General features: G+C 36.8%; 1 protein-coding gene across 4 annotated transcripts in view; it reads left to right on the top strand.

Moving 5' to 3' along the window:
• TRIM24 (tripartite motif containing 24) overlaps nucleotides 1-11,079 on the top strand; it is a 66,370-nt gene extending 55,291 nt beyond the window's left edge. For 3 of the 4 annotated variants that reach the window (XM_068945203.1, XM_068945184.1, XM_068945208.1), the window contains 8 exons: nucleotides 423-558; nucleotides 1,734-1,806; nucleotides 3,168-3,336; nucleotides 3,918-4,237; nucleotides 6,191-6,323; nucleotides 7,696-7,770; nucleotides 9,133-9,282; nucleotides 10,312-11,079. In XM_068945203.1, coding sequence (XP_068801304.1) covers nucleotides 423-558; nucleotides 1,734-1,806; nucleotides 3,168-3,336; nucleotides 3,918-4,237; nucleotides 6,191-6,323; nucleotides 7,696-7,770; nucleotides 9,133-9,282; nucleotides 10,312-10,518 — 1,263 coding nt within the window. In that variant the 3' untranslated portion in view covers nucleotides 10,519-11,079. The remainder of the gene's footprint in view (nucleotides 1-422; nucleotides 559-1,733; nucleotides 1,807-3,167; nucleotides 3,337-3,917; nucleotides 4,238-6,190; nucleotides 6,324-7,695; nucleotides 7,771-9,132; nucleotides 9,283-10,311) is intronic. The other variant, XM_068945192.1, reaches the window with a different exon arrangement.
• The last annotated feature ends 976 nt before the right edge of the window (nucleotides 11,080-12,055 follow it).

Here is a 12,055-nt window from a genome sequence, read left to right as displayed (position 1 = left end):
CTTCCAGTCCTGTTCAGCGTTAGTAAAGTAATGGGTAGTTTGTGAATTGCTTATTATTTTTAGAGTAAATAACATGAACATCTTGAAAAAGGGTGTGGAAATATAATTTCAGCTCCTCTGACCTCAGTGTGTGAAAAGTTACTTGTCTGGTTTAAGCCTTCTCTGTAGCTAATGGAGAAAAATAGGCACCTCCAGGATCGTCTCATCTTAAAATAATTGTATAAAATATTGTCTAGATTTGGCTATCTCTTTACTTTTTAGAGAGAGCAAGATGAGCTGTTTAGATCAGCCACCTCATTTTTTGGATGGCTAAAGTTAAGTGAGATGCATTTTGGTTTTTACCTCCAACATAACGTATATATGGCAGATGCTTCTTTCCCTCCATCAACACTAACTGCTTCCCCACCACCACCATCTTCTAGATTGACTGTTCAGGAAACGTCACACTGGATAACATTGTAAGGAAGGATGGTGCTGCAGAGCAGAATCAGCCAAAACCCCCTTCGAACAGAACTGTCCAGTCACCAAATTCATCAGTGCCATCACCAGGCCTCTCAGGTAACTGGACTGTGTCGCAATTTAAGCGTTGTAGTGGAAGAATCTAATGTGGCTATGTTAATACTGATATCATAATTGGATTTTTCTGTTTTCTATCAAAAATGCGAAGTCTGAATGTGAGGGCAAAGTTGTATAAAACCAAGTAGGGGATAAAGTTGAGATAAGCATTGTCAGCAAAAGTACGTGGACAGATCTTAAAAACATGGAAGGAAAAAAAAGTAGGTTTTAGCAAATCAAAACCACAAGTGTATCTGTAGAAAAATGGCACTCAAGGGTATTCCCAATTAAAACCTAGAGGCTGTTGTAATCCGCAAGCTTTTGAAAGGGTAAGCAGGATAGGATATAACAAGAAACAACGTCTGTGAGTTGTGACTTGAGGTTCAGTTTGGACATTAGAAAATATTTTCACTAGGAGAGTAGTGCAGTACTGGCACAAGTTCCCTAGAGAGGTTATTGTTAAGGGTAGTTGAATGTGGTGGACTTAAAGGACTCGGGGGTTTCCTCTCCACTGCGGCTGGTGGATATGAGTGGCTGCTCCTTACCCCCATTTCCAGATCAAGCCAGTAGCGAGTCTGTGAGCATGAATTTCTAGTAAGTGCATGCACAGCGTTCATGTGCTTGCGCAGTACAGCCGCAGACAGATTAGCACAGACAGGACAATGTATTCACAGGCAGTACAAATAACCCAGTCCTGTTTCTCAGGATCAACACTCAGGAAAAATCCCCTTCATAGATATCTTAGCTGTCTAGCCCCCAGGCCCTTGATCTCTCTCATATCTAGCCCCCAGATCTCTTGTCCTACTTGACAGTTACCTTGGCTTAAAGTTTCCCAGCAGATCTGACATACACGTGCACAAGAGCACAGTGGCACAGAAAGTTAGAAATATAATTTGATAAGAAGATCAAATCAAAGTGATCAGGTATGGCTCAGCCAGGCAAAGGTACTGACCAAGCAGCCTGCTTACCTGCAGTGGGCCCCTTTTAGTGTTTCCCTCCCCTCCGTTATCCCGTGCTTCTCCTTATCCTCTCATGAACTTGTATTAGATGAGGTGTGGGTTAAAAAGATGAATAACTCAAGAAGAGGAGCTTGCCCACAACTTTGTATGTTTCTCCAAGTCACGTCTCAGGCTTGGCACAGCTCTGTGTTTTGTCCTAATCTGATTCCTCTGTCCTAGGAGGAGTGAGTGTGACAAACATAAATCCTGCAGTTCGTTCCCCCAGTGCCTCCAGTGTTGGGAGCAGAGAGAGGTAAGACACAAATGGGAGAGAAGAAAAGCTTAACTTCCATTTCCATAGAACCTGCTGTGTGTAGCCTCAGTCTTTCCTGTCATTAATCCGTATTGAAGTTAATTTGTCTCACTTTGTCTGTTAATAGACGAGATCTGATGGTTATTACAGCACTCTGTGCAGTCTAAAAGTAGTAATTTCATTTGTAATGTATTAATAGCAGACCTAAAAATGTAACGACTTTGTAGATGATGGCTAGGTTGGTGTTATTAATAGGATACCTATTGTAACTTAGGTTTGAAATTCAGCAAAATCAGCTAAAGAAAAAGTTGCATACTGAAGGTCCTTGTGGAACCAGAGATGATTTCAGATTTAAGGAATAAATGTTACAAAGAAGGTTATTAAGAATTTCTGCCGTAATGTAGTCAGTTAAATGAGCACTAGATATCTACTAAGAGTCTACAAAGATGTTTTATCCCTTAGTAATGGAATATTAATGAACAAATAGGTTTAGACATTGTTGTTTGAAAAGAGCAGATCCATTAATGTGTTTCAATAAATTAGGGCATGTATCTTACACAAGATTAATTTTTCCACACAGAGAAAAATCAGATGACATTCCTGCTACTTGAGTTGGAAATACAGATGCTTTTTAATACAGAATACCTCTTCCTGTACCCCATTTATGTAGTAAATGCTGTCAAGGACTCCAAACATCCAAATGTAAACTTTAAATGTTTGGAATTCTATCTGCTGTCATTTGAGTACATTCACTTTTGGATTTAAAATTCTTCATTACTGTTTTTAAAAAAAAAAAAAAAAGTCTCTTCCAGTTCAGCTGTGTAGTTTCATAGCTACACACAAGAACAAGGACAGTCCAGTCCTTAAAGTAGGCCCCACTTTTCTCTAGAGGTGAAAGGCTTTGAGAAGCTCTTTCAAGATAATGTAAATATATGTGCTTTATCTGCTTATTTGCTAGTGTGTGGTTTATATCAGTTCAGCCCTGGAGAAACACTGTTCTTCCACCAAGATACAGCTGTATTTCCTCCAAAATGGAACAGTATTCAGGGGAAATGCTGTTCTGTCCATGACCTAAAAGCAATGGAGATTATTTGCAAGTCTTTCAGTAATGGGAAGTAAAATCATGAGCAACTTTGTAGTTCTGGAACTAAGCTGTTAAGTTTTCCCTTCCTGTAATGCCTTTTCAATATACATGAAAAGACACAAATTCAAGTGTTGTATTCTATAAAAGCAGTACTGCTCAGGATTTGAAGAACGGAAAGTGGATTAGAATCCTGAAGTCTCAGAAAGCATCGCTATACAGAAGTTGTCCGGTTATGACTCTTAATATCCTTTTTTCTGCCTCTTTTTGTCGTTTACAGTTCTGGCTCCTCCAGCAAACCACCAGGAGCTGATTCTACACACAGAGTCCCAGTGGTTATGTTGGAGCCGATCAGAATTAAACAGGAGTCTAGTGCACCAAGTGAGAACTTTGATTTCCCAATTGTTATAGTGAAGCAAGAAACAGATGAAGAATCACGGCCTCAGAATGTAATGTTAATAGCTCTCTTTAAAAATCTCTCTTCCATTTGGTAGCGGAGGGTATTTTGCGTGTATGGGGAATAAAATAATTTACAAATACTTTGCTGGAGATTTTTCAGGGAGAAAAGCTGAAGGTATTGGTATAAAAGGAAGAGGTGAAATTCAAAATCGGACTATTTCTAATGTCAATTCAATTAATATACTGATGTGATCAGACTACTTTCATCCATTGAAAACGTAGGAGGCAGGAAATAGCAAAACAATTGCAAACATCAAACTTTCATGTGGTGCTAGAAGATGTTTCTAATCGTAGTACAAAAATATACATAAGAATAAGGGTACTATTTTAGGGGGACGTCAAAGATGAATTTTATTACTGAAACAGTATTTAAAATGTCAAAATTTGCTCTTCAAAACTAACTTCTTGTATTTAGTTGCTTGAAGCTATAGCTGTGATAATAATCGTTGCATAAGTATTACAAGTTGTATGGCTACTTGCATGTAGATTCCTTAATCTAGTCAGTTTACTTGTTCTAGACGTTTAAATTCACTTCAATAATATAATCAAGCTGCCTATGCTTTTCTCTCAGACCACCTTTTCAAGAAGCATACTTACTTCACTGCTGTTAGATACCAATCATAATTCCACTTCTGATGAAGCCGTATTAAGAACGGATGCACCGGACAGCACAGATGATCAACCAGGGATAGGGATACTACAGGAGAGTACGTCTGGTGGGAAGACAGGATGGTTAGGCCCCCCTCACATAGGAGAGGGCAGAAAAGATGATGATCCCAATGAAGACTGGTGTGCAGTATGTCAAAATGGAGGGGAGCTCCTTTGTTGTGAGAAGTGTCCTAAAGTATTCCATCTTTCTTGCCATGTACCTACACTGATGAACTTTCCTAGGTAATTATGACTGCATTAATTCCATATAAACTTTCATTAAAAGACACGCTTTGAATTGTGAGCCCCAGTATAGGAAGTTTCAGCCTCAAAGGGAATTTTGTTGTCTTTGAAGTCTTGAAGTCTGACTTTTTATTATTTGGTGAAAATTTGCATTGAAATTCGAGTTTAACTGTATTGCAGCTGTAAAATCTGTGCTAGAACTCTTATGCCACTTATGTGGCAGTTAGGCAAGATCACTTATATCTAGGGCATCTATTATTATCTATGGCCTTAAAATTGGGCTATAGAATTGCCTAGGTATCATAAAAACCCTTTAAGGGCAACAGAAGAATTAACATTTCTTTTATTATTATTAAAAAATATTCAAAGAAAAATCTAAGCTGATATTGTATCAAATATGTTATTTACTGTAGTATTAAAAATGGCTATGCTCCAAGCATGAGATGTAGTGCTTTACATCTGCTGGAAATATTTCCTTTAGTACTGAAACAAGCAGTAGTCTTTCATGATTGGCTGTTACAATAGAACTACTCAATTTATCTAATCCAGTTTCAAAATTCCATCTTAAAATATAGATGGTAACTGAAAATAGGTTTTCATTGTTATTGCAAGTATAACTGAAGTTTCCTTCTGGAATTAATATCTTTGATAAAATAAATGGCAAAGGATAAAAGCATCTATCGTAACATGCTGATTGTTTAATGATTTTATGTAAATATTAGTTTTTCTTATTAAATATCAGTATAGTTTGTTTAAAACTGCTGGTATGATCCATTTGGATAGTAGCTTAGAGTTCTGTAGATTGATCATCCCTGTTTATGTGCAGCTCTGAGCAAGAATATTTCCACAATGATGTTTATTCTTTTAAGTGTCACTAGAAATGGCACATAAAAATGTTTCTCTTAGCTCCTAAAACTCCGAATTACAGGGCTCTTTTTTTTTTTTTTTTTTTTAAATTAAACGGTGTTATGTTACAGTTTTGTGCCATAAGCAAAACCCAGCAAGCACTTAAACTAAAACATTTGGGTTTAACAGGGAAAAAAAAACTTTAAGCAAGCAGGTAATTACACATTTACATGGCTTACAGAAAGTATTTCCTGTTTCCAAGGATCTTGTTATCATTATAAGATGTCTCTGCATAAAAACATGCATACTTTGTATCTTGTAAGAACTGGTTATTGTAGAATTCTCTCTCCTATGTAAGAAGTACAACTCAGCCCTCTTGTGGTTATCTTCAAAGATGCAAGTTTCTTCATTTACAGAGAATTAAATTGAAAAATCTAGTAAGAGTCCATGGTTTTAAAGCTTAGGGAGCTTTCACAAATTGCAAGCTGACCACATCCACAGGCTCCCTTAAACAGAATTAGTTTTGTCTTGCCTTTGTCTTGCCTTTTGCTGTGTCACCTATAGTATCAGCTACAGGTGATACTGTAGACACTAAGTGATAAATTTAGGAACAGCTGAAAAGTTTACTTAGTAGGTGAAGAATTTCCAGGTTTCCAAAAAATTTGTCTAAGGTAATCCATACAGAGTAGTAATGTGTTGTACTTCAAATACGCAAAGGGAAAATACAGTTATCACCATATGACGCTAACACTTTTCCTTCTGTTCAGCCTATTTGATTTGTCTGCAACTGATTCCTTCAATTTCTCTTTAATTCGGAAGTACACCTCTGATTAAAGCTTTAGCTTAGCCTGTAAGGTCACATGAACAGTTTAAGCACTAACAAACGTAGACACCGTCTTGCCAGTACCATTAGAAAAGGAAAGTCTTAATGCGATGTTCTCTGCCAATAGTCCCTTTCTTCCTTTTGTAGTTTTAAAAATTAAAAAAAGCACCAACCTTAAAAAGAAGCCATCCTACAAATGAAGAAAAAGTTCTCCAGATGTAGAAAGCCTCTTCTCAAGACTGTGCTATTTCACTGAGAATAATAAATCTGTTTTTCTTGTTTAGTGGCGAGTGGATTTGTACGTTCTGTCGGGATTTGTCCAAGCCAGAAGTTGAATATGACTGTGATAACCCCACTCACAGCTCTGAAAAAAGAAAACTGGAAGGCACTGTGGGCTTGGCACCGATAGATCGTAGGGTAAGGATAAAAGGGGTACTGCCTTGCTGCTTTTTGTATTATAAAATGTATACTTTTTAAAAGTGATGGTAAGTATGTGAATTCACTTCTTAAATAAGCTCTGAGAAGCGAAGCAGCCTTCGCTAGAATGTTCTGACCATCACGATCTGAAAGTTGGAGAAGTGATTGTGGTGTGATGTGTGAACTGGGACTGCACTCCAGGAATTACAAAGTGCTGCTTCTAGTATTGACTTCATATACGCTCTAACCTTGCCATTAGTATTTTTTTTTCCATTTCTGCCCTCCAAATTTAGCATAGATTGACTTTATCAATGAATTTTTTAGTCTTTAAAAAGTTTCATTAATATCCTTTTAAAATTTAGGATTTTTTTTTTCTAATGAAGAGGTGCAGAGATGCAACACTGATCCTGCGGAGACTGACACAAATCTCTGAGAATGACTGTTATCCTTTTGCAGCTCTGAATATTCTGGTGGAAAAGCTACAAAACAAACTGTGGGTCTCGAACTTTCTTTTTTTCCTTAAAGCTCAGAGTTGAGAGAGACTTGTGCTCTGTCTTTTGAACAAACAGTTGAACTGTTTGCTAGAGTCTTGTAGATTTTTGTTCTTTAATTTTTGTTACTTGTTGTTTAAAACTTTATTATTTTTTAAGTCCTTCTAAAGTATATTGGAAATTTTCAGCAATGTTGGTTTCAGTTAGTAACTTGTATAAATACACTGAAATTAACATTTTATTGGGGAGATTAGTCTACCTGTAGAACTATTTGCTTACCTGTGCTACTATCCAGAGGAAAAAAGCTAGCTCTGTTTGTATTTGGCATTAAATGTAGATTATAGGAAATCCTATAATATTCTAATGAAGGATCAGCAAGCATAAAATCACAAGCTTTTTTAGAATCTCTTTTAAGGTTCATGATCCATTTTAATATACCTGAGTACCCAGGAAAAATACTCTCCCCTGCTGCTAACAAAAAGCAGTATATGCCTTGCACTAACAGAGCAGTTATGCTTAGGTCAGGAGAAATATTACTGCTATCTCTGAATATTTATTGAGCGCAAAGAGCCATGCGTGCTTTATACGTTCTCTGGAATATCCAGGGGACTCGGCTAATACTGAATGACACCGTTGATAACTATATAAGGTTTCATAACATGCGTTTGAGAGTTAATAATGATATGATACATCTATTGCAGAAAAATACTACAGGTTGTTGAAGACTGTTACGTTTGCTTCCAAATACAGTTTTTGTATTCACTCTTCTGCTTGGGGGCTGGGGGAATACTACACATCTGTTTGTTTTCTGCAGCTGATTATTTAAAAACAAGTTATGTAGGAGTCTCTGATTACTCGGGTACCTATTTCTCTTGACACAGAAATGTGAAAGGCTGCTGCTGTACCTCTACTGTCATGAAATGAGTCTCGCTTTTCAAGATCCAGTTCCTCCCACAGTATGTACCTCAGTTACTTCCTTTCCATCTTATATCAATCAGTAATGTAGTTGTCATGTTCTTAATTGCATTATTATTCTGAATTATAGTCCATTATCGGGAAGCAAGTTCCCCTGGATGTGTCAGATGTGTATAATTTTATTAAAGCTTTCTGAAGGGAAGCTGAAAGGTAAAGCATTGGGTTGGAAGGGGCTTTACTAGTAAAATTCCCCAAGAACGGATTTTACTTACTACTTCATAAATAGACACAAAAAATAAGTACTAACACTATCTGCTGATTTTTACAATGCTGAATGATATCAATAAAAAAGTGAATTAGGATATTTTTTAAAAGTGACTTGAATATGAGAGCTGGAGTATTCCATAGTGCTAATACAAAATTGAATTTTTGAATTATTACCTGGGAATTCATTAGTTTAAAATGCTAAAAAAAAAAAAAAAATCTAGGTGCATTAGACAATTCAAGGATGACAGCAAGCTACTTGTGCTATTACCATAAAAAAGGCAATTATAGTCCAAGAACAGACAAAAGCTATTGGGGTGATCAGAGAAAGAGAGCCTGTTTTATGTTCCTCAATACATGTCAGTGGGAAACGACCTCATCAATACGTAATAATGGTTGTGTGCATTTTTATTTTTAATTCCATCTGTATGAGAATTTTTCTTTTAAAAAGTATTCTTCCGAGTTTACGGATAAGAAAGGGTCAAACATTGGTCACATATGATTAATCAATTCATCTTTTAAGGCCTGTATTACTAAATGCAGGTTTTATAGTATTTCTCTTTAAAATATGATTTTAGTAAGATAAAAAGTATGAGAATGTATGCAGCAGTTTTCTCTTTAAAAGAAAGATATTAATCTTACAAGCACAGTTGAAGACTGAAAGCACTATTTCTCTGTAATTCACCACCATTTCCAAAGACACATTTCTTGACCAAACGTCACTTTCAGCAACACATATACTGCCTCCTTTTAAGTTGATTGCGAGAAATATCATATGGTGGTCTTCAGAGTGAAACTTAAAAGACAGTTCATTTGACTATGTAAAAAGACAAGAATGTCCAAATCATTTGCTCTATCCTATATAATCAATGCAATTTTATATAATTTATTTTTATTTTGCTTCTCATCTTTTAAAATGGACACTGGGAGCAGTGTATTTTAGCCAGCAAAACTATCATAAATCACTTACTTCAGAATCAGTCTGTATGTATGTAAAAAGTAGAATTTTCAGGTCTTAGAATTGTGCTTTGAAGGTGAGAGTAAATCTTCCCTTCTCCCTCAGAGCTAAAGGTTTGTAGAACAATAAACAATGGTCATGGCTGCATTTGGTAAAAATACTTTTTTTTTCCTCCCTGTAGGTTCCTGATTACTACAAAATAATCAAGAAACCTATGGACTTGTCAACCATCAAGAAAAGACTTCAAGTGACCAATTCATTCTACACAAAGCCAGAAGATTTTGTGGCTGATTTCAGACTGATTTTCCAAAACTGTGCTGAATTTAATGAGGTTAGAAAAAGCAGATACTTATCTTGTTTTGTAGGCTTAGATTTGTTCAGAACTGTAGTGGGCTAGAACTTACAACACAAGAACTCTTTGAATTATACTTGTTTTGGTGATTAGGCCTCAGTAAAAATACAGATCACACTTTAAACTACTTTGTTGTTAGATGACCACGCAGTATAGATCCTTCCATGGAAAGAAGGAGAGTTTTAATAAATATATTAGCTGAATGGCAAGACAACAGGTAAGGAATAGGATGATCGTTTATCACAGAGGTTAATGGTGGGCATTGGATTAAAAAAATGTTTTAATCTCCATTGCCTAAGAGCAACATACCAACCACCACACATAAGGGAACACATAATGGTGAAAAAGGGATGCAGGTACTGAGTAGGCCACAGAGGCAGAAGGGATTTCAGTAGGAATAAAAGTTTGTCTAAGTGGTTTCGGTTGGATTCTCATCCAGGCACCTTCAGTAACTGGGAACCCTTTCTGTCGTGTTAGCCTCCACTTCAGAAAACTGGTCAGCCATGGTGAATATGAATGACCTTAGGGCTGCCTAGTCTTCCAAGATGAGTCATCATGCATTCTAGTAATGTTTTACTGTAATTTAAAAATGGGTCTGTAAGGAAATTCTAGAGGAATGCTGGAGGAAATTCTAGCGTTTTATGCAATTGTTCCAAAGCATTTAAACATCCTGAAGGCACATCTATATATTTCACAGCATAATCCACTTTTTTTTAAGAAACCAAAATGTAGTAGTGTTTAAAGTTTCTTTACATAGCTTTCAGAACCCAGGCTGCATGGCTTCTGCAATTAGCTTCTGTAATAATCTATAAGAGAAAAAAGTTGGTGGGGGCATTGGCCAAGGCTTCTGCCTTCTCCCTCTCTTTTTCGGCTTGTGCTCTTTGTTACTGCATGTTCCACCAGTGCCATTCATATTGCTGTTTGTTTTTTGTAGTTTGTAAATCACTTTAGGTCCTCTAAGTATAATGCTATTTCATGATGCATTGATATTGTTAATTCACCCAACAGCCTGATTCAGAAGTGGCTGATGCTGGCATGAAGCTTGAAGCATACTTTGAAGAACTTCTGAAGAGCCTTTATCCGGAGAGAAAGTTCCCTGTACAACCCAACTGCCAGAGTGAAAAAGATAATCCAGAACTTACTGACGACTCGGATGATGACTTTGTACAGCCTCGGAAAAAACGCCTCAAAGAAGACCGTCAGTTGCTTAAATGAGTCACATGTATTGCTATGGAACGTTTTTTTAAAACTATGAATATTTATCTATGTTAAGTGTCGAAAGGGGAAAAATCATGACTGCTTTGACCTGTAGGTTTGTGGATGTTTACTGGACTTTCTACCCCTCTTCTAAAACACAAATCTAATGGAGATCAAGGCATGTGGAGAGCTGTTTCTCTGAAGTTCCAAACTTTCATCCTACTTCTGGAACAGTACAGAAATTGCCATTTGAGTGGGATGACAGCTGTTTACATTTGCTTTGAGGAAGAAAAGAAGTTTGTATAGAATTGAACTTTAAAACATTACATGGGTTCAACATGTGGCTTTCCGAGTTTGAAGAAAATGTGATTTCACCAGACGTTTAGTTTTACCAAAGGCATGGGGCTGGCCATAATTTGATTTCTCTGGTACTGTACTTAACGCAAGCCATGAAAACAGATGGTGTAATACTGTTGTCCTACGATGCTGACTGGTACAATGAAAGTGTAGTTGCTCTCAAGGAAGGTGTCGGTAATTTTAAGATGTAAGAGAGAGTGTATTAAAAATTTTAAAAAAGAGGAGGTGGAATTTGTTTGAGAGTTTTAATGGAGACAAGGAAGACGCAATGCTTTGTTTTGCACCATTTTTCTTACCACCAGCCAGAAGCAGTGATATTCCTGTACTATATTGTTTAACAGGTATGATGTACCTATGTTTAATGGAGGTCATGGCAAGATTGCAAGGAAAAAATATTATCGGTTTTTGGGTATGTTTAGGAAAAAAGCATCCTTTCTGTCCACAAGCTCTTATTATTTAACCAAATTTCTAAATATGTTATTTTGAGAATTCCACCTGCAGTGGTATTCACTCAGAAGTACACAAGTTTGAAAAGAAAGGAAAAAAGAAAAAGAACAATAATGCTCTTTCATCCTTCATCTGTCCATGTTAAAATCACCAGAAGGTAAGGATAAATTACCTTTTTAGTTTGGTTTAAGTTCCAGAAGGGTTGTCAACAACATAGATGGTTGTTTATGCCTTCAAAGATTGCAGCGTTCTCACGGGCTGCTTAAGCTATTGGTTTACGCTCTTCATTTATGTCATCTTAAAACTGAATTTTAGGGGGAGCAGGCGGTCTCTTGGATTAACCAAGCTCTGATTGTGCCGGAGTTTTGCAGATGGAATTATAAAAGGCATCTGTGTGTACACAAGCCTGCTTTTGACTTGCTGTGTAGCGCTGCTATGGTGCTGGGGATAGATCATTGAGGAGACTAGATGCAAGTGCTGTCATCAGTGCCTGCTTGCTGTGCACACATGTGCACAGAAAAAGGCCTTTTTTCTTCTCACAACACACAGATGCTACTGCCTGCCTTTGTCATAGGGAGGCACTGCCTACTTAGGTGTAATGGACACTTCAGAGAAAAAAAAAAAATATATACATATATATATATATATGTATCAGCTGTATTTACAGCACCTTTGACAGGCACAATAACTTTTGAAATACCATGCTGATTTGATTGAATTTTAAGCTGGTGAGAGTAACCATTTTCTCTTT

Source organism: Struthio camelus, chromosome 1, assembly GCF_040807025.1.
Source record: "Struthio camelus isolate bStrCam1 chromosome 1, bStrCam1.hap1, whole genome shotgun sequence".
NCBI classification, from domain to species: Eukaryota; Metazoa; Chordata; class Aves; order Struthioniformes; family Struthionidae; genus Struthio; species Struthio camelus.
This window is presented reverse-complemented; position numbering and strand designations above follow the sequence as displayed.